The sequence below is a fragment of the Leptinotarsa decemlineata genome, unplaced genomic scaffold, assembly GCF_025532065.1.
Source record: "Leptinotarsa decemlineata unplaced genomic scaffold, Ldec_3_MD MMD2_tig00001719_RagTag_RagTag, whole genome shotgun sequence".
Classification (NCBI taxonomy): Eukaryota; Metazoa; Arthropoda; class Insecta; order Coleoptera; family Chrysomelidae; genus Leptinotarsa; species Leptinotarsa decemlineata.
Window position 1 is genome coordinate 9288043 of NW_027412569.1, and position 24311 is coordinate 9312353.

Below are 24311 nucleotides of genomic sequence, written 5' to 3' on the forward strand. Positions count from 1 at the left end.
CAATACCAATGAGTTTTCCTCCTCTGCCGACTGATTCTCCTCATCCATGACATTGATGTTAGTGTTTCTGCATGCACGACCTGTATGGCCAATCTTTTTGCATCTAAAACACTCCCAACTTATTGCAGGACATCTCTGGGGATCATGTTTTCTAGTACATCGAAAACATGGTTTCCATTCATTCGTCTGGGAACTTGGCAATTTCTTTCTGTGATTTAGCCTGCTATTTCCTGGACTGTGTTCCTTGTTTACAAACTTATTCTTCAATGACAATTTATCTAAACCTTCAGATATACAGGACATACTGCTTTCTGCTCCCACGAACTTCACTTGACCTTCTGACAATTCCATTGACAATGCAGTGTCATAAGCTTGTTGGAAGGTTGAAGTGTCTTTGGACAAAAGCTTCCGTTTCAGTGCAACAGACTTAGCACCACAAACTACCCTATCTCGTAGACATTCATTGGGAAATTGACCAAAATTGAAGTCTCTGGATAGATTTTTGAGTTTTGCGACTTCATTGGGCTCTTCATTGGGCTCTTGAACTGCATTATAAAATTTGTACCGTTCAGCTATGACTAGTTTCTCAGGGCTGTAATGTCTAACTAGAGCTGCTTTTAGTTCATTGAATGATTTGGTTTGGTTCCACCAAATCTTTCAGTTCGTTATAGGCTTCACCACCTATCAGTGTAAGTAAGAGTGGAACTTTCATACCATCATCCACGACATTATATATTTGCCCAATCTCTCAAAATATGATCGGATGTCGGTCTCCCTGGGATTAAACTGCTCGATGGCTCCAATCAACGACATATTCTGGATTTGTGTACACCTCCAGACGACAATCCTTCAGTTTAAGAGTTACATTCATAACACGCAGCGCAGCAGCTTGACCATTAATTTGTATTCACAATTTTTGAGTGCATTCGGCTAGGTTCGGATCTGTTTTCGTCGCCAAATTATGTGTTATGTATTCTAAGACCAGATGGCTTCCTGATAATTCTTTATTTTATAATTCCACAAGATATCCTTCACCATTTACTCTCGACAACTACCAACTACTCTCTAGCTACCATAATATCTCATTTATCTATGTCAAATGTCTCTTACGAAAATTTACTGGGTTTTTGGGATCGAATAGATAGATAGATAGATAGATATATATTTCACTACGGTATATAAAGGTATATTAGTAGCAAGTCGGTGGTACAGCATGTAGATGAACATCATAACTGAACATAAAACATTAACAGTAACAGAGTAGAGTTCCATAGCTGACGTGAGAATGAAAAAATGCATAATACGCTGAAATAAAAATCCCTATGTTAATAAAGTTTCTCAATTGTCGAAGTAGAAATAAATATTTCGAGAGCTTCTGGCTTAATACTTCTATATGAGGTGACCAGTTCATAGCATCGTCAAGAGTGATTCCCAGTAAATTGACAGTTTTGCCCACAGAAATATTATTATTAGTCGAGAAATAATTATTTGTTTTTTTTCCTCATTGAGTTTCAGTAAGTTTGAATTGAACCACAATTCAGCTTGTATTTCTGCCAGTTTCATGGCTGCGAGCAGATTCTGACAGTTGTTGTCAGAGCACAGGATCGATGTGTCATCTGCATAAATAACACATGTGTAAGGTAATAATTCATAGAACAGATCGTTGATATAAATTATGAATAGAAGAGGCCCCAGCACAGACCCTTGAGGAACTCCGAGCTCAATCGGCTGTACATCAGATGTTCTGTTATTGTCTAGATCAAAGAGCTGTTTTCTATTCATTGAATACGATGAAAAAAGTGAAAGTGCTACCCCTCTGACTCCATATTTTTCCAGTTTATGTAACAAATTTGTATGAGAAACGCAGTCGAATGCTTTACTCAAATCACAAAGTGCCACAGCACTGTGATGACCCTTTTCAAAACCATCAACTATATCCCTCACAACCCGAGTTACTGCTTGAACAGTCGAGCCGGACTTTCTGAAACCGTATTGGTTAGTGTCCAGAAGATTGTTTCCTTCAAAATAGAGGTTAACCTTTTTTTTTAGGATTATCTCGAAAATTTTTCCAAAAATGGAAACGATGGAAATGGGACGGTAGTTCTCAGTAAGATTTTCATCACCTTTTTTGAAAACTGAAATGACTTTACTGATTTTGAATTTGTCTGGGAAACATCCTTCGCTAATACAAGAATTGTAAATAAACGTAAGAGGTTCCATCAAATATGTGCATGTTTCCTTTATGATGTTACTATTAAGGTTGTACACATCAAGGCAATTGGAATTTTTCAACTCATTTACAGCATTGAAAACTTCAGATGAAGTTATAGGTTCGAAAAAAAAAAGGATCCAGATAAGGTAAGTTCAAGACAAGTGATCTCAAAGAGTTTTCGTTAACTTTGTGTGGTAGTTGACTTACTATGGTTTCGGCAATGGTAGTAAAATATGAATTGAATTTGTGCGGTGACATCACGTCAGTTGCTACTTGAGATGCTGCTTTGCCTTTTTCAAAATTAATCAGCCTCCAGCTATCTCTGATTTTATTGTCGGATTCCTTAATGAATTTATCGTATGCCATTTTTTTTCGACTCGGTAATGGCTTTTTGATATATACTGTTGATCAATTTGAATGCTTGCTTATGAACAGGATCATTTCTCGTGTCGTATATTATCTTAACTGCGGGAACTGTGTCCCTTAATTTTCTCAGTCCGTCATTAAACCACCTGAGAGGGTTTTTATGTGACGCTTCACAGGGCATTCTTTTAAGAGGAAAATGTTCCTCAACTAGACGACAATATAGGTTTAACAGAAACTCTACCATGGTTTTCGAGGAGTTTAAAGCGTATAATTTGTTCCAATTTACTGTATGTAATGACGCTCGAAATGCAAGTTTTCCATTTGTAGTTATTTGCCTCCTAAAAGTCGGGGTACTAGTCTGTGTCTCAAAATTTTTAAGATTCAATATCTGTGCGTAATGGTCGGAGAGACAGGGGTCAATATCGCCAGTTTGATAGTATGATTCATCTAGACTAGTCAAAATATTATCAATGCAACTGCGAGAGCCATTTTCAGTCCTAGTATACTCAGCAATAGTTGCCTGAAGGCCAAAAGAGTTTGTTAGGCAGATTAAATCACTGAAATTAGAAGATGGTTTCAGAAAATTGATATTAAAATCACCCAGCAGAATGAACTGGAAAGTTTGACGTATGCCGAAAGAATTGAAGCTATTTACAATTTGAGGTGGAAGTTTTAAAGTGAATTTTAGATTTTGAATACGGAAAAAAATGACAAAATATAGTTGTGTAATTCTATATAATATTACTATTATCGCATTGAGAAACTTTTATATTGTACAGCTCAGTAAGGTGAGATATACGTTCTGATGCAACCTGTAAAAACACAATCCCAACCATCCAGTCTTTGCACAAAAAGATATCAATCTCGATGAGCTCATTCCATCATTGAAATAATCCCAATCAACCCAACTCAAGCGTTTGAAACTTTTCTTCATCTCAAATTAACCTATTTGAATTCATCGCGCTAGACTCAATTTCTTCTGCAAAGCCTTTGCAATGGTTCTTGATGACTTTTTCTTCGCATGAGTGCCCTAAGAAAGTCAGCTAACCGGTGACACTTATCAATTTACAACCTTCCATTCTGTACGACTAATTGGAATATTTACTGCCTGATGCATATCTTGAGTAGAATCGCATCATGATCAATCTGATGTGTTGTGGCTTCTTATGAGTGGAATAGAAAACTGCTTCTATTGTGTTGTCAATTATTTATTAGCAATGATTATTGAAATATGTTCAGCTGTCGGTTTCACGTTTATTGAAAACGAATTGATTTTTGCCGTGGAATTAACAGTCCTTTAATATTGTTACAAAAAACCATATCATCTTGCTGAGAAAAAGAAGGCAAAAGATGTTTTCCCTATTACGTAGTATGTAATTTTGGTGTCTGGGTGAAGAAGTTTTTTTCCATCAGTCTGGAGGCAAGCAACTCGGAAGAATCCTTTGCAAGGTTCAAATCTCTAATAAGATCGCTTAGCTCTTCCTGAGTAAAGCGCTCAGGACGTGTTGAATCCCCTTCAAAATCATAGTCGTCTTCCTCAAATCTATTAGTCTGTATGTAGTTCGTCAGATAAAGTTTCGACATTATCCTCTGGTAACGTAGGTAGGCTGCTAAATATTGGAATGTGTATCTGCTCAAGCTGATGTGGGATTGATCTTATTGCTGAATCCAGGTTAGGATATGTCCACGTATGTCGATTGTTACGATTAATGCCCTTTATATTCACGAAACAGAAATAGTGTACCAAAACTTTGAATATTTTCGTTGTCCTTTTCGTCCACTGTCACAAGTTTTCAAGACAAGTTTTGCACACTACATGTGGAGCCCAGGACTTATCTTGATCTCCCAAATGAAGACCAAAATAGGCTTGATATGCCCTTTTTATAAAATCACAAACTGGTTTTCTACTTTCCTTTACAATGTACTCGCTACATATGTAGCAAAAACGTTCGGGTTATTCACACTGTTATTCACCTGCTTGTAGAAGCCATGGTTTTCAGTTGTCAAAAACAAACTTTTGCAACAAATCTCAAGTTCAGACTAAATTTTACAATGGAATGCAGTCGACTTTATAGGAATTTATTAAGGCCATTTCCGAGAAAATACTATTTACTTATCGGACAATTGGTAAGAAGAAATTAGCGCTAATTTCATGTTATGGGCATTTCCATTAAGTACAGAAGTCATTAGTATGCATTTGTCTTAGAATTTGTATTCCCTAAGTTACAGAATACAAAATTATAACTTGAAAGTTACAGAGTCTGAACGTGAATATAACTGATTCATTTCGTCACGCAGGACGGTGTTTTTAGTAAAATAGGTGATGACATAGTTTGAAAATGAACAAAGAAAATAAAAAGTCTTTGTGTCGTTTTTTTTTCAGAACTGCGTATCACAGGATGTCGATTCAGCAAGTCAGCATTGACATTGTCACCTTATGTGTGAATAGAGAAGGTCAATACACAACATATAACAAATGTACCAGTAAATACTTTACCAAATGTGTGGTTTACTGCTTTTTTCTCACAAAGATAATGTAGCTATTACTAAATCGTTCATAAAATGACACCTAATAGTGGTATAGACAGTTCTCCGGACTTTTCTAATATATACTGGTCTTGGTGGAATCAAATGTGTCCGAGAAAGTATCTATAGATGAGAGACAAATCTCCAACCTTCCAAATTCACTAGGATAAACCTCTTCTGGGATGTGTCAAGGACGTCAATTTCAACGATACATACATGAAAGAAAATCTTTTTTACTACGAATTGTTTTCGTAAGTGAGAGCACTGATAGACGTTTGACAAACTTCAATCATATAGGTGCGATTCAGGCGAAATGAAAATTACTAGAAATTTTCGCCTTTTTCAATTTTTTCAAGTTTGTTTGAAAGCTTTGTCCGTTTCAAAATTATGTTTCTTTGTAGCTCCACAACATCTCAATAAATATTCAGTCTACTGTGTCGAATTCAAATTGAACCAAAGCTGAAATAGTCCGAAAAATTAACCAGGCAATTGACAATGATAGTGTTAATGAAGGCACTGATCGACATTGGACTGACTTGCTTTCATACTACCAAAACGATTTTTTTTTATCGGATCGTCAGGTGTGATGAAAAGTGGATCCTCTAGAACCTTCACCAATCAGGATCAGGCAAAAACGACCTTTCTTAACTCGAGTCCTGGATGTCATATTGAAACTAAGAAGAAACTGAAAGAAAGAGCAGCCACATGCTGCATGGAATGATAACGTTGGACTGTTTCCCCCAAACAACAGATTCACTAGGAGTCAGGTTTCCACTTTCACTTCAATCTACATGTTGCTTTTTCCTTTCATCGTTTAATTTTTCAGTTTCTTTCATAGTCCCATTGTTTGCTGTTAGTTGTCTAATGCGTATCCTTATATGGAGACATCTTTGATGCCCTGCCAGTTGTCCATTTTCCACGTTACCGCTCTGGTGTACCGAGAAATATGCAGTAGCCGCCATATTCCACATTTAATGATGATTACAGCGAAACAGATACTACTCGCTATTCCATGAACGTTTGTCTTGTCATACAAGAACTAAAAATGTCTTCTTACGCTATTCTGGCGTTCGAAACGCGTCAGAACCTTCGAGAATTCCGAACGATATCGGACAAGGGATAATTGGAGCAATTTCTATTTATCGGAAATGCGTGATACTGACTTGTCTAGTAGTATAGTTCACAAGTATCATTTCACATAATTTCAGTTCGTCTTCGTCGAAAATTACGATTGAGATGTCACTGGATTCGTAAATTAACACAGAGCGTTCAAAGAAGAGTTGTTCGTTTTTTAGAAATATGTCAAAAACCATTGAAGATATTTGAAATTTGAAAAAAGATCGGTTGAGATGGAAAATTTACAGCGTGACGTGGTAGGTTTGACGTTTCCGGAAAACCCAACACAGGATTTTTCTGAAACTTTCTTATCTATTCTATCGATTTAAAATATTTTCAGCACTGTGGCATTGCCACTTCCGTTAAAAAGTCCTAGCATTTTTTTTCAATATAACACCCCGTATATTGATACATTTTTGAAATCGCTCTTTCTATTATAATACCTTTTTGTTAATAAGGACATTATTAATCTACCTATTTCTATCGGTTTTCGAGGTGAAAAATAATTTGTCCCAAATATGGTCCAAAACATAGATCTACTTGAACATACAGGGCGTGCTGAAATTACTATTATTTCCATTACACATAAATGTGGTCAAAAGTTCATTTTTTCAAATGAAAACCTTTGTATATTACTCCATAAATTGAAACATGAAAAATGCTACAAGATGATAATGTTCCAATACCTAAATCATAAAGTTTTTTTAATAAAGTCACTTCTTCTGGAAACATCTTTTTTTTTAAGGTAGCAGTTGAATTATCAAGTTTATGACAGTTTGGTGACTTTCATAAGTAGATGATTAATGGTTATTGACGGTGTTTCAAAAAATCGCCAAAAATGAATGCAAATATTAATTATTCAAACGAAGTTCTTATTAAATTATTTATTATACACTCAAGATGCTCTCTAGTAGAGCAATAAGTATCAATGTAGAAGACATTGGACAGTGAGAGGGGATGTCCACAGGGAGAAGTCTTATCACCCCTTTTCTAAAACATAGTTCTAGATACCCTGATTAATCATCTCAACAATAATGGATTCTACACAATTGCATATGCAATTGCAAGAGCGGCAAATTTGTGAACACACTGTGCGATAGAGTGCAGGATGGAATCAAATTAATAGAAACATGGTGCTAGCGCTTTCGACAGCTGGTCGTGCTGTCATCTTCTAGGCACTCTTCTATCTGAACGTGTTATCCTGTTGTGTGTCTTTTTATACGTTCCGAACGCCTCAATACAGGTACTTCTGTTGCTTTAGGTAAATTTGCCTGTATTTGGATTACATCAGGTACTATTCTTTGTGTTAAATCTTCTCCAGCTTCATTGCTTCTAGAAGTGTATATTGATTTGTTTAATATACTGAATGTTAGGTCCTGTTGTGTATAGATTTGTACTTGTTCCGCGATAAGTGATTTTTGACTGTTGAATATATGGATGTTTAAGTTTTCCAAAATGTCCATGCGGTTTCCGCGGCAGGATGGGCTCAAAATGGTGTAAGGAACACTCACTGTCGATCAATCCTAAGAAGACTGAGATGGTCCTTTTCACCAGGAAAAGAAGTTTATCGGGCTTATAACCTCCCGAAATCTTCAAAGGCAAACTAAACTTCTCTGAAGAGGTGAAATACCTTGGTACTAACCTCGACAGGAAGCTAACATGGACTTCTCACCTGCAAAGTAGAGCAAAAATAGCATATGTGGGTTATGAGCAATGTCGGAGGACAGTGGGACGCGCATGGGGTCTTTCACCCCGTGTGGTCACCTGGATCTACACTGCAATAATAATACCTATGTTAACGTACAGAGCCATTGCATGGGAACTGATAGTTCTACAAGCAACGGTCATCCAAAAATTATATCACATACAGCGACTGGCTTGTTAAACGCCTTCAACATTACCAAAATCTGTTACTTTGAATGTTAACGTTTTGGCATATTTTCATGCATACCCAAAAGCTTCCACTCGCCATGTAGTAGAAGATTTGGGTGTATCACATGCTTCAGGACAACGAATTTTGAAAAATCACGAAATGCATCCGAATAAATTTACAAAGATTCAAGCTCTTGCGAATCTCTTTCAAAAATAATCTGGAGCGACGTATCAAAATTTACGAGGAATGTTATTTTTAATAAAAGGAATAAAAATTTTTGGGCTGAACATAATCCTTATGTGACAAAAGAAATGGATTTACAAGAAAAATGATACCTGAATGTTTTCTTTATTAAAATATTAAAGACGACTGTTACCGATTTCCTCGAAAATTCGCCTTTAGGGGAATATAGGAATTCGTGGATTCAACTGAAAGGAGCGGCGTCTCATTCCACCCTGGAAGTTTCCAGGAAACTTTACGAAATGTTTGAGGATCGTTGGTTCAGGTTTACGGCCGTGGGATTGGCCACCGAGTTCACCCGATCTGATGCCACTTGACTTTTTCATAAGGTGTTTCAAAAGAAAAGGGTGTACAGTATTCTTGTGCCTACCAAAGAAGAACTGCGATGGCGTATAGTGAGGTGTATTGAAGATCTGGATCCCCATGAAATCATACTTTAACCATCATTTCCGTTAAAAAATAATTTTAAGTGGCTATTTCCTCGAGAAGATCAGTGGAAGAGCATTTCTACACATTAACTACATTATTATCATTCTTTATGCTTTCATATATTCCAAAGTTGATAATTTATTACCTAACGCCTCTTACTGACTTGTTCAATGTTCAAACACCAACACAGAACTTTGACGACTGTGTGTACCTAGTATACGTCAAACTATTATCTCTATTCTTCTCTTGTTTACATGAAACAATAAAAGATCGAAGACGGCGACGAGTAATTTCATAGGTTATATCTAGGGTTATCTGTCCATGTCCGGAACTACCTTGATTTGTTTGGAGTGGTTGACAATAGATAAAGGCGTGGAGATTAAAAATACAATAACATTGTCGGTGCAGCGTACATTTTTGAAATTATTAAGATTCGAAGATTGTGGAGAAGCAATAAAACAAAGGAGTAATCTTTGCTTGGGAAAACATAATTCTCAACACCAGTAAATATGTAAAAAATCAAAACTTTGCTCTACTTTGCCAAGCTTTCGCTTCTAATGGAAAGCTTCTTCGGGGCCTATAATTAATTGACTTGTGGATTATTTTGCCATCGAATAACGTTACAAATCATACTTGCTGTAAAAATGAGTGGAAAACAACGAGTTGAACATATAAAGTGACGAAAGAAAGTTTGACAAATATCATACCTTCACATAAATGTCATTTTTCAATTGACATGATGATTTGATAATCTTTTACTTTTAAAAGAGAGTTGATTGATACAATTTTCATTATTATTATTATTATGTTTTCTGGTGTAGTTCCAGTAAGTTACTGTATATATTGCTGAGATTGTCAATGTCGGTTTTCTTATTCATGCAAACAGATGCCTTATTAATCTTAACCATTTCAAGAAAAAGGCGTTTGGAAATATTTTTTTCTGTATGTAAAACTTTGATATTGGAATAATTTGGTGTATGTCCTGTTTCTAGCGCCCCAGTTGGAATATTTAAAAATCTTCATTTGTTGTGCATCTAACACTTAACAAGTACCTATACATATAAGATATACCAAATTTTAGCTTTCTAGGATTCACCAGTACCAAGAAACAGAGATGAATGAGTGTTAAGTGGCTTTCTCATTTATAGGTGCAGATGATTGTTACTTATTTTGCAATAGAGGCACAATGGTACAAAAAGTAGTACAAAATATAATAAAAAAATGAAATCATCTCATGCAGCTGAAATAAAAATTGTATTTAGAGAAACTTTATTCGGAAAAACCATTTTTTGTAATTTTCCCAAATTTTCTGAATGAACTGAACTTATGGAAATTGACAGTTGAAACGAATCAGGTGACTATCATTTTCTGGTCATTTTCAACTGGAGTCGAAATGAATTACAAAATTGAATTCCGATGTGGGCTATTGATAAAGATATAGATACGATGTAGATTTTACTGATCACATTGTATATAGGGATATTTTTTAATTTCAAAATAAAAACTGTTCTCCATTAAAAAACTTTGTATTAAATCTTTCCCACAATTTTTATTCGGTACTTTGATGAGCTATCGCGAATGATAGGAAGCGTTGTCAAGAACTATTACACTTTTCGCATCCGAATTTGGGATCGAAGTGTTTTCAAACCATTCCTCGAGAATATTAGCTTCCATGTTCTTATGATGGTCAACATTACCGTTCTCAAGCTTTTTTCCTCATAATTTCAAAGAATTCGGAACTCCTTTAGTTCTTCCGCAATGCAGAAAAATTAGTCGCGATTGTTTGTTTGCAGGCATGTTAGGCGTACACATTCTCGAACCATCAGTCCACCCTTTCGTGACTGTGTCGTGAGTGTCATACCAAGTTTCGTCCAAATAGAAAATTTGCCGTTCTTGTCTATATTTAGTTATTTCTTCTGAGTATTTGTTACGCAATTCCACTATTCTTCTGCTTCTTATAACTGCTTGACGTTTGTTTATCATTTTGAATATAAATCCTAGTTTCTCTATCCAATTATAAAGAATTTTGTCACAGCAGCTCACGTTATGGCCGGAAGTATTCAAATTCTTCCTTCTGATTTTAGTTGTAGGAATATCATTGCTTTTGTAACAGTCGTATACTGTTTTTTTTCATGATTTTATCAGATGAACATCTAAAGGCTTTGGTAATCCTGTATCACATCCGTCTTGCGTTCATAAGGTTTGTTTTTGACTATTTTACGTACAGTTGGGAAAGGAATTTCAGTCAAATCTGATGTTGCTTGTAATAGTTTTTTTCCCTCGAAACCAAACTTGAGATGTAGATTCTTATATACATTGAAACATACTCTCTGTGTTTCAATATTTAAATGCATCCGATACTTATTCACTGGTATCTCTTTTTCGCATTGTTCACCATCACTATTGGAATCACTACATGGGAAAAAGTATGCGTTGTTATCACACTCGTTATTTCTATTACTATTTGTCCAAGGACGCCACATTTTAAACAGATAACGAAAATTTCAAGAAATTATAACTGCACCAATATCGAATTTCAACACTCAAATCGCGATCAGTTCCTGAACTGAACACGACGGCGATAACCATCCCCGCATTCCCCAATTTCTATTTGTCACCGTAACATGACTTCTAAATTATTTTATGACTCTTCAGCCAATCATAAAACTCGACTAGTAAAAATTATCCAATACGAACCGCCAAATATACAGTCCACGTGGACTAGTTCGCAGCCGGTTTATTTCTATGTATTGGTTTTTTCGGCCTTTGAGAGTGCCGCTTACTTTAAAAGTGCACAATATCGTTTACTTCGACTATAACTCGAAGGACTCCATGATAACTTCACATATCAAATGACACAACTAATATAATCATTCCGATTTCGAATTTGACAGTAACTAAAGAAACTTCATATAATACATATGTAATTTGATAGAAAAACAAATTTTGTAAAGAGATTGACCTTTAGAAAATACCCTATTCAGGATTTTTCCTCTTTAATCTACATTATATTCTAGGAGTATTGAAATCAACTAAATTTGTGCCTAGCTTATTATTTTGAAGCACAGAGAAATGTACATTTTTGAGTTTTCCTGTATCGGTGGATTGCAAAAATTTTCTGTAGTAAATGGTCCTGTCAATTATGTTCTAATAAAGCACCCCTTTCATAAAATCACGACTATATGTATATCAGGAATGAGTTTAATCTACTCGTGTCATCGATGACAATACGCAATGACATTCATCCGCTTATTTGATTTAATCCCAACTATAGGAAGGGGTATATTTTTCAGAGAATAAAAAAGAAGATTAAGGATAGTTCAAGTACAAGAAATGAGTTTCACCTATAGATGAGTGGAAAGATGTTCACTTTAATCTCATGCTTAATTTTCACGGTGAAACTCACTGACAAGTCACGACATGATAAACCAATAATAAATCACTTCTGACACGAACTCTGAGATTATGGAGGAACAACAAACAAAAGAACACTTAACCTACAAATGAACAATATTAGCTGTCGAACAATTTTGAGTTATTATCTATCAGTCGACTAATTTATTTCACTTTTCATTCCGTTCTAGTATAATTAGGAATGGAATCATGAAGTTTTCGAGAGCCATGAAAACCACACCTGCTGATATTAACTGAATTAATGTTATTTGTAATTTACGGTTTGTTAGTCCGGGCAAATCTGAATCTGAATTGGATTTTATTTTGAATGAATTGAGGTTAGATCTTTTATGGTACTTGGTAGTGTTGAATTTGTGATATATATTACTAGTATTTGATATCGTTTGGCAAGAAGTTACTTTTATGATTAATTTTTCCGAATATCAATTATAAAATTTAGTTTCACTCTAGTCAGTGCTTCAGTTGTTGTGTTCACTGGGTAAAAATGTCACTCTCTAGGGTAATCAAACAAATGAATTCAATTATGCATTTACGATCCTTATGATAAACTTCAAACTCTTTGATTAATGTTTGTCAGCAAATACACACCTTTGTCTTTGAACAATTGTTTTATGGTGCAAGAGGGTGATTAATTTTTAGGGCCTCTTTCCTGACACTCTGAATCTTCAGTAAATTGACACTGCGAGATATCATATATTTTTTAAAACAAACGTCATTATTATTGAATGAAAATTAGGGTATTTTATTTCTTACTTTTTCAGGCGAAATCAACAAAAAGTGAACAAAGGTATCTATTAGGAAGTCAATCATTTCAATAAAGTTGTTGTAGTGATCAACAGTGACTACTACACCATATACAATCTCCAATATATACTATACTCTAACTTTTTTTAGTCAATTTCATAGTACTCAGATAATGAACAAGTTGGAACAAGGTGAATTTGATTTATTTCAATGAACCTCAGAAGAATCTGAAGGTGTCATATTAGGCAAACTAGCTGGACAATCCAAAGGTCCTCTTCTTTCAGTACATTCATGGGGTGGAAAAAGTTTGAAAACATACAATTCACAAAAATGAACTTCATCTTGTTTCATAATTCCATCGCCCATCAAAGATAAGCCAACTTGAATTTGAAACCATTTTCCACCACTGTCACCTGAGCTCAAGCTTCAACGGTAATTAGTTTCTTTGTTACAGACGAATGGGAATGCTATTTGATGACAAGATGCAGAACGACCAAGGGATCCCGTCGTGCAAAGCCCTTCCAGGGCTCAGTTCTGGCCAAAAGAGGCTTTGCCAGCTCTACATGGACCACATGAACGCTGTAGCCTTGGGAGCTAATCAGGCCCTCTCCGAATGTAAATACCAGTTCCACAATAGGCGATGGAACTGTTCTTTGCTGGATGACGTTAACGTCTTTGGGCCCGTCATCACAATAGGTAAGGACTGACGGTCATAATTTTATGTATTTATGAGAGGATGTTGAGGAGTTTCTGCTAATTAGGAATCCGTGATGGTGAGATGCTCATCCTATTGGATGTTGGTTGTTGGGACATCGTTTAATGTAACAACAGATCTGAAATAACGTCTGTTTAAAATCTGTTTTTCCGTTAACTAGCTGTTGCACCCCTATGAACGACAACCCTCAGAAGTCGAAACTTGTGTGAGCTAAGGATTAACGAGGTCTTACCTTTCAACGTGCGATTCCTATTGATAACCATGATCATTCTGAACAGATGACTGACTAATTCTGAAATTATTTATTGGTCGACTTTGGGGAGTTTTTTTGTTCGGTGAACTATAAGAGGCTTTTCTTTATGACTGAAAAATCCAGCACTGGGCTGATAACTTCTACTCTTATTCTCTTATACTGTTGCGCTTGATATTTCTAAGGCCTTTGACCGTGTGTGGCATGAGGTTATGCTGGCCAAACTTCGATGCTATGTTTTGTCGCATCATTTCTGTGTCTGGCTCTTCATATCTGAAACTGTCATTTGGTTAAATCCTTTATATAAAAATTTTGAAAGACCGAAACAGACCGCCAGCAAGGTTTATGTATTTTGTATAGTAACTTTGAGTTAATAGACCGCATGTATATTTTCATTTTCGTTTTGTGTAGGTATAGAGTGGAAAAGTGCAGTGAAAAGTGGACATTTCATTACGTTGGTCCTTTCGGGTGTATAATATAGATCCAGTTGAATTGAGTTTAAAATCTGTTTAAAATCTGTTTTTCCGCAAACAAAATGGCAAAAATGCCATTTTTGGAGGCCTGCAAAAATGCATTTTTGGAGACACTGCTCTCAAAAAGTTCGAAAAACTTTCCTGCAGTGCAATCATTACAATCATGGTTACAAACACAAACGAACAAACCGATCACAAGTTTAGGGAAAATACGCATGCCATTCTCAGCCTTTGCCCAGTCCAGAGTTGCCTTTTTGCGAGTATTTATCCTTATGGTGGGTTTTCAGAAGAGACACTACTTTTAATGATTCACAGATGACAGTAATGACATTCATGAAAATTAGGTGTTCTGTGACTGTGATATAGAATGAATGATGAACATGTGACGAGTGTATAGTGTATTGCGATCTTTGAACTTGGCTTCCGTGGACAGGAGGGGAAAAATCTTAACCTCACTTTCTATAACGTTAGTTGAATTTTTCAAGTTAAATGTCGTAAAATCATAAATGAAATTGGAAATATCGATTGAATAATTCATGTGGCATTCGTACAAGTGTTCAATATATTCGGAAACAATTTGAAACAGCAAATGAGCTGTAGATAACGAGAGAGTTCGCCAAACCGTCCAAATGAATGCAACTGACATGAAAACATTATAACCAATGAACATGAGAATACTGAACTGCAGTATCAGAAAGCAGAGAGCGTTTTTTCATCCAGTGGTGATGGCGGGTAATTTCTCTCTGCTCATTGGACTTTAGAGGAAGATCGAAACGGCAACACTGTACCAGTTTGCCAGTTTGTGCGGACGGACCGACGGATGACAGGAGCGAAGCGGGTAATCGCATCAAGGCGGCGTACAAATCACAGCCCACTGGATGATCGGTTATGCGTCATTATGCAAATCGGCGGCAGGCCCTCCGTGATCGTTCTTTCATCCGCGCCGATTATGCCGTGCTTTTCTTCTTCTTCTAGTTCTGTTCGACATGCGTTTTTGGTTACGAGCTATGAATCTAAGGTTCGGGTAACGCGCTTGATGCTCTGAACGGCTTAATTAGTCTTCTGGACGAAACTGAATCTTGGGTCGGATGGAATTCATTGAGTCTGCGATAAATGGACATACTAGTAGCACCTACTGAGATATCGATTCTTTTCTTCTGATATCTTGTTCTGAATTTGATCTAATTAGTAACTGCTCAGATATACAAGCTAATGAGATAAGATATTCATTAGTTGGATGCAAGTGTGTCATCGCTTCTAATGTATTGAAATCCCTTCCACTTTGGGCGTCGACTTTTTCGAATTGTTTTAAAAACGTGTGCGTTTTATCTTTCGACTGATCGTGTTGACTGATAGCATGAATCGCTGAATTGAAACACTTTGTAATGTACATAGATACAGGCAAGGGCGGCCCCAGCTTATGACTAAGGGGGGGGCAATGGGGCAATATTATGGAGGATAAAAAATATGAACGCCTGATACAGTCGAAAGCATGAAGCGTTACATTTTGGAAGTCTTTGCCTCGATGACGATTGTAATAAGAACGGTTCTGATATCAATGTATAAAACTTCGCAAGCCCTTGACAGCACAATAATTGAATCAAACTTTTAAACACAGTAATAATTATTTATTTTAACAAAAATAATATTTAATTCAAACATAACCTTCGGGGATTTTTTGCAAAACTTTCAACCACTTTATCATTAAAATTATTTAGGTTTTTATTTATTATAGCTCTGTGTGTCATGGTGCTTTTTAGCCATGTTTTCAATCTTCTAAGGCTGCTAAAGGATCGCTCTACTGTATAGGTCGTGCATGGTGAAGCGATCAAAATTTTCAATGCTTTTTCCGTTTCAGGAAAGAAGGAATTTGATTCTTTTAGGACATCAACAATCTAACATGTGTTTAATCTAACACATGTTAGATTAAACCTATCGTGCCACAATTGCTGCCAAAGTTCGATTTCATTCTTCATGTTCGGTAAACCAGAAAACCGAGCAATAGATTCACAAGTTGGTTTCAGAGTTTCAGTTGTCATCTTTTGCATATGCGCCGGGTGTAACTTAGATAATGCGAATGATGGCATGTTTTTTTCAGCAAAACGTACTTCAAGGAAGGTGATAATTGAATCCAAGTATAGTTTTACTAAAGACCTTTTCCAGCTTTCTGCTGGATGACTGCTTGTATGACGTTGTTTTCCCGTAATACGCGGCATTTATGTAATGTCCTCCTCCAGTCCGACTTTCTCCGCAATAGCAGTAGCTTCCTTTATAATTTCGTCTGTCACTTTTTCCGGATTTTCACGGTGGTTTTTAATTGAAAGTAAAATCCTTTTAACGTGTTCCGATGCTTTGATCACGTCCAAAGCTACAGATTGGAGTTCGTTGACAACCGGTTGCATCAAAGCCGAGTATTTGACTACCAACATAATCCCGAGAATGAAAGAAATTCTGGAAGTAGCCGCATGCAGTTGAAAGACACTTTTCCGAGTTGCGCTATTTCCTTCCTGAGATAATGTTTGTAAGGCTTCCAGAATTATTGGAAGATTTTCTTTAAAAACTCTGATGGTTTTGTGTTCCTCACTCCATCTTGTCTCGCAAAATCTGGAAATATTAGATATCAACTTCCTTCTCGAAACTGATTCCCGAAAAAAGTTTATAGTATATTTGGTGGTTCCCATGGCATTTCTAATTTCAGGAAGTGAATTTAGATCATTGATAACTAGATTCAGTTTGGGGGACGAGCAATGAAAGTAGAGGGCTTTGGTGTACTTTTTTAAGACTCTATATAAATTAGCTACCTATATCACCTTCTCAAATTGTGGCCATGCGTAACGTAACTATCCTTTGATTCGACCACTAAAAACCCCTAAAGGGCAGTTGGACTTTAACAGTTACGTGTAACGGTAACGCTTACGGCACGGTTACGTGTGTCAAATCAGTTGCAGATGACATGCAAACGTGCGTACACATTTAAGGAAATAGTTCGTAATGTAATATAGACCATTTTCGGCTTCTTGCAAGATAATATGCCTCCCTTTGAGTTTTGACTGTACCAATTATACCGTAAACTGAATGAACTGGGTTCAAAACAACTAGCAAGGATACGTTAAACATGTATAATTGCTCCAACTTGTCGCCATACGTAACGTAACAATTCTTTGATGCGTTGTCTATAGCACTGGTTTGGTTACTATTTCATTACGTTACGTTTGGTTACGATTACGTGTTACGGACAATACGTAAAGGCGCGTAGGTACCCATATACGCCAATAGCCTGTAATGTAACACCCAACACGTTTGATTCATTACAAGATGAAACGGTTGGCTTACATGCGACGGATTAAAACAGCCAGTGGTGGTTCGGTTTTTGACAGTTATGTGTGTGGTAACGTTAACGGTTACGTCAAGTGTGGCTTTAGCCTTACTTAATGAACGAACAATTCACAGGAGGCGATTCACTCCGATTTCATTCTCTCTTCCCACCTCTTTGTCAGAAACTGAAATTGTTATTTCACGATTCAGTGATGCGGAACCATCGCCAAGAATGGGTCGTCACCGGGTAGTGATAGATCGGAGTCTAATATGAATTTCATTGCCCTTCTGGATATCAACTTATATCGAATTTGTATGCATACATTAGATGTGCTCAGATGGAGCGGGAACTCGTAGAAAATTGACGCAATAATCGGCTGTCAGAAGTGATTGATTTACGGGTGGATTTTCTTCACGCATGAAGAAAATTGTTTCATGCTCAATGGATGACTTTTTATGCCTTGAAATATTCAAATCAGCTATTAGCATACATTCAGCTTAATGGCATTTTTATTTTACATTGTGTTGCCAATATCTTCTGGTATTATTTATCTCATTACAAAATGCCTCAATGTGAATCACCTAGACTTGCTGGTTGAGTTTCATAAATCATAGTTCTGAAATAACTTCATAAAAAATTCAAGAGTCCCAAATCAGGTAACCTTGTAGGCCAATCCACTGGTCAAATGTCTACTATTCTCATATGAAAAGTATGTTTTTTCATGAGGATTTTTCAAACGTCTTTCTTATTATTGATCAACAATAGTTCAATGACAATTATTTACTGTGATACTGGGTGGATCAATACTCGAAAACAATTTTTTTTGACTCTTCTCACATTGCGTTGGTGAACTCCCCATTTTTTCAGAATATAGAGTGATATGGGTAGGTATATACAAGGCAGTCTCCCAGATATAACAAGATAAATGTCAAAAATATTCTATTTTTAGCAAAAATGTCAAAGTGTCTTGTCCGTCCCCGACCTTGCCAATACAAAAAGGAATTTTCTACAGCGGTGATAACTAATTTTCTGATCTTGTCATCAAAATATCACTGTTGATTCTACTTTCATTGTTATTGTTATTTCCAGGTTGAGTTGAAAAACAGCCTTGGCTGATATTCCGCCTACTCATCTTTATACTGAAAAGTTGTTTCCTCGTTTTTCGGCAGTATAGTCGAAGTAAACGAGATCAAATCGCCAAAAAAACCAATACATAGAAATGAACCGGCAGTGAACTAGTCCATGTGGACTGCAGGCTCAGCGGTTCGTGTTGAATTATTTTTTCTAACCGAGTTTAATGATTGGCTGAAGAGTCATAAAATTAAATTTGAAGTCATGTTACAGTGACGAATAGAAATCGGGAATCCAGGGATGGTTATCGCCGTCATGTTCAGTTCAGGAACTGTTCGTGATGTGAGTGTTGAAGTTCGACATTAATACTTAAAATTTTTGTAATAGTAATAACGAGTGTGATAACAACGCAGACTTTTTCCAGTGTAGTGATTCCAATAGCGATGATGAACAATGCGAAAAAGAGATACCTGTGAATAAGATTCGGATGAATTATAAAATTGAAACACACAGAGTATATTTCAATGTATATAAGAATCTACATCTCAAGTTTGGTTTCGAGGGAGACAAACTATTACAAGCAGCATCAGCTTTGACCGAAATTCCTCCCCTAATTGTACGTAAAATAGTCAAAAACCAACCTTATGCAAGCAAGAAGTGATGTGATACAGGATTAGCAAAACATTTAGATGTTATTCTAATGAAATCATAAAAAAACCACTGTCAAAAAATCAATGAGATTCCTACAACTGAAGTCATTAGGAAGAAACTGAATACTTCCGGCCATAACGTGAGCTGCTGTGACAATTGGATAAAGAAACTAGGATTTAGATTTGAAATAATAAACAAACGTCAAGCAGTTATGGAAAGCACAACAACGGTAAATTTTCTATTTGGACGAAACTTGATATGATACTCACGACACAGTTACGAAAGGGTGGACTGATGGTTCGAGAATGTGTACGCCTAACATGCCTGCAAACAAAGGATCACGACTAATCATTGTGCATTGCGGAAGAAGTAAAGGACTGCAATGTTGACTCTCATAAGAACATGGAAGCTAATATTTTCGGGGAATGGTTTGAAAACATATTGATCCCAAATTTGGAATTTGGAAAAATTGAAACAAAGCATCAGGCGTAAACATAATTTTCCAAATTTGATAAAAAGGTTATAGAGCGTATTAAAGAAGAAGTATCTAATATAACCGAAAAAGACTGTCAGAAAAGGATTAAAAAAGTAAATTTAGTTGAAAAAGACTATATGGAGATTGGACACTTCCATATTAATGGTGGGAATGAATTCTTTTTTGTTTTGAATGACGATAGTGATAGTGAAACAAATAATATGGAAAAGGAATTATCAGAAGCTTTCGAAGAAAGTTAGTGAAGTGTTTTTGAAGCTATATGTGAAGCTATATGTGAATAAGTAGTATTCAGAAGTATTTTCAATTATCACCCTGTTATTTGAATCCCTATTTTCCCACTCACCTACATAAACGAGTAATTTATTATATCATTGTATACATTCTATATAGTTACTGTGGTTCTTATATAATCAGAAATGATTATTGAATAACGAAATCAGTTAGCTCCCTAACTATATTATTAAAGAGGAGCTGTTGGAAGTTAGATTGCACTATATCGTTTACTTGAACTATACCAAAAAATTTCAGAAACAATAAAGCAAGTTTTTTACTGCCCTAGTATCTGTCGAATTATTGACAATAAAAAAACTTTTATGTCGGTCATATTGATTTCACATCGTATGCTTCTACCAAATACACACAGCTAAATATTTCTTCTGTTCCTCTTTGAATATATTTGTTGAATTTCAGTTGGTCGTTGAGTTTTTCATTTTAATTCGACAATAATTTGTTATTAACAGTTGACAATATATAGTTAATCTATTGAATATATATAGTTAATCTTTGGAAGATTCACAATTCTACCGTCATAATTTTCCAAACCACTTGCCGTTACCGAACACTCATCGATCTCGAATCGCACATCTGCTAAAATATCACCGCCAAACACACCTCTGAACCTATCCCTGAGGCACCATCGACAGATTATAAGCCAGGACTGCTCGCCAAACTGCGAGACTTGTAATCAGAGCGATGTATCTCCTCGTAGATCTGATCAAGAACGTTTTGAGGAATGCTCCTTGAGCTACGAGCCCACCACAATGCAATCAGGGCATTTTGTGTCGACCAGGTGTGCGCTCGAAAATTAGAAGAGATACAATCTATCTGCGATTTGCTGTTGATGAAAGGGTATTGTCGGAAGAGATCTGACAAGAATGTGAGGCTAGTTACAGTATGGGCAATGGATCTTTACACATACGTCATCAACTTGTGCATCCGAGAAAGTCGACAAATTCATGAACAGTAGAATAAACATTCATCGAGATATAGAGCTATTAAATCACATGACATTGAAACGAATGAAACTTTCGAAACATTCTATTGCATATTCAAATTGTGTACTATCCCAAAATCTAATTCTGTTATATTGCTATATATATATATATATTATTTTCACAACGTTTCGGCAAAGTCTCATTTGCCATCTTCTGGTGATGTCTGGTTTTTTTCAACTAGACTGATTAATTCGAACTCTGTGTCTCAATTTATAGGGATGGATGTTTCCCTTTACCTGCGTTGCTGCCACTACCTGTGTTTGCTCGACTACCTGTTTTGGTCTTATTACCTGAGCTGCCTCTCCTGTCTCAGTTATTGTACCTGTATTGTCATGTACCGAGTTTTGCCTCTGGAGTTGAGCAGTCTGATTGCTTGTGCGAAGTGATAAAACGGATCTCCATGTTGATGGTAATCTTTGCGCATCATCCCTCTTGTTCATATTATTAGGTCGTTTTTCAATTTCGATTGCCTCTCTGATTGTTCGTGAGTAAAAGTTTTCGTTGCTTGCTAGCATTTTTGTGTTGTCGAAATTGATGTTATGTCCTGTTTGAAGTACGTGTTGGAAGAGAGAAGACGTGGTGACTTTTCCCTTCGCTGCTAGTTTGTGTTCATCTTTGCGAATGTTGATTCGTCTGTTGGTCTGGCCGATGTAAGTCCTGTCACAATCATGGCATGGTACTTCATACACTCCTTGTGATTCCAGTGGTATCTGATCCTTGGGATTACGAAGCATGGACCTTATTGTTCGTTCTGGTACGAACGAAGTTGATATGTTATGTCGGTGAAGAATTCTGCTGATTTTATCTGTTGTTCCTGCAATATATGGTAGTGTGGTTGTTATGACCGGTGTATCTCGAGTTTTTTGTTGTTTCCGTGTGGTCTTGGCAGCCGCTTTTATACTTCTTTCTGAGTAGTTATTCATTTGTAGCGTTGTTTCGATGGTGTTCAACTCTTGTTGTCTGTGATCGTTGTCTGCCAGCCTCCTCGAACGTGTAATGAATGTTTTTGCCACCGCGTGAATTTGTTTTGGGTGGTGGTGTGAATTTGCGTTTAGGTACCTGTTCGTGTGTGTTGCCTTTCGATATACCGTGTGACCTAATGTTCCGTCTGGCTTTTTCATAATCAGTACATCGAGAAATGCGAGCTGGTTGCCTTCTTCAACTTCTTTCGTAAATTTAATGCGTGGATGGATTTCATTCAAATGATTAAAAAACCTGGAAAGTTCCTGAGTGTTTTTGCCACGCGGTGGCAAAAACACTCATGATTGTGACATGATTGTGACAGGACTTACATCGGCCAGACCAACAGACGAATCACCATTCGCAAAGATGAACACAAACTAGCAGTGAAGAGAAAAGTCACCACGTCTTCTCTCTTCCAACACGTACTTCAAACAGGACATAACATCAATTTCGACAACACAAAAATGCTAGCAAGCAACGAAAACTTTTACTCACGAACAATCAGAGAGGCAATCGAAATTGAAAAACGACCTAATAATATGAACAAGAGGGATGATGCGCAAAGATTACCATCAATATGGAGATCCGTTTTATCACTTCGCACAAGCAATCAGACTGCTCAACTCCAGAGGCAAAACTCGGTACATGACAATACAGGTACAATAACTGAGACAGGAGAGGCAGCTCAGGTAATAAGACCAAAACAGGTAGTCGAGCAAACACAGGTAGTCGCAGCAACGCAGGTAAAGGGAAACATCCATCCCTATAAATTGAGACACAGAGTTCGAATTAATCAGTCTAGTTGAAAAAAACCAGACATCACCAGAAGATGGCAAATGAGACTTTGCCGAAAAGTTGTGAAAATAATCCTTATGGGGAGAAAATACACAGAACACGGAGCGAAACCCGAGAAAACAGCTCATCATACTTTATCCGTGAGAATCTTCGAGTGAACATATATATATATATATATATATATATATATATATATATATATATATATATATATATATATATATATATATATATATATACAGGGTCCTGCAACAGTGGCGCGGTGTTCCATATCTCTATATAGGAAGCAGATAGGAATCTAATTTTCTATAATATTACCTTATTGCTCGAGCTCGACAAAATAAAAATATTGGCGGTCACACAGGGTGTTCGATTTTTTCTGGGCGGATCCCAACTGTGTCTTTTTAAATGGCAACCTATATTTTTTATCGCTTTTTCGGTTTCTTCATAGAAAATAAAATAAACTTTATGTATATCTGCACTTCGAAAATATTGACGGTTTTCGAGATATCTAGCATGACAGGTTTTTTTTTCCAATATTCGTCACTCAGAATATTTGAAATTATAAAGTGGTGCCAAGTCCAGTTGAAATTTTTTTTGGTCGAATATTCTACATTGGTAACTCTCTCAAACGATATATCTGAAATCGACCTGTGATATACAGGGTATGAAAAACCGCTTGCCAAATATTGTAAATGAAAATTTGCAAAATCTTCCTTATATTGAATGGAACACCCTGTATATTATTGATCCATAAGAAGCGCCAACGAAACCTCTACAAATTTCATTAAGTATTCCCCCTATGGCTAAGTTCAATAGTTTTTCTTAAATGAGCATTTCTTTCGAAAAATGGTCATTTTTTCAAAGCGAAATCCATTTGACGACTGATAAAAATATACGAAAGATATCTTGTTTCAATTTTGTACATTAGAAGGTGTCCAAACAAATATTTTTTAACGAAATAAATGTATGTACCTATCACTTTTTGCTAAATGGAAAATTATTTTTTCATTGGATGCAGAATTTCACTCATAAATCGTGCAATATCAAACCAAACAAGTTAAAAGAAAGAAACATTATAAATAACTATTTTTTTCATGTTATTATATTCATTCAGAGCTTGAGTTCTAGATATTCAAATTTGTCAACTGGCAAATTACAAAACTACAAAAGGGAGAGTTTAATTAAGGTTGATAATGAAACTTTTATAAAATATGTTCAACATGTCTTCCATTTTCTTGAATGCAGAGCTGAAATCTATGTTTGAAAGACTGTTCTACCCTGCGCAAGACAGCTGGTGTAATGCTGCGAAAAGCATTCGTTATTCTAAGTCGCATATTTTCGGGAGAAGTTGGTGGCTCAACGTAAACCATATTTTTTATGTATC

At 36.2% G+C, this 24311-nt stretch overlaps 1 protein-coding gene across 4 annotated transcripts in view; it reads left to right on the forward strand.

The window, feature by feature from the left end:
- LOC111513953 (protein Wnt-5b) overlaps positions 1-24311 on the forward strand; it is a 136947-nt gene that overhangs the window by 63927 nt on the left and 48709 nt on the right. For all 4 annotated transcript variants that reach the window (XM_074176436.1, XM_074176439.1, XM_074176438.1 and 1 more), the window contains exon 3: positions 13375-13616. In XM_074176436.1, the coding sequence (XP_074032537.1) occupies positions 13375-13616 (242 nt within the window). The remainder of the gene's footprint in view (positions 1-13374; positions 13617-24311) is intronic.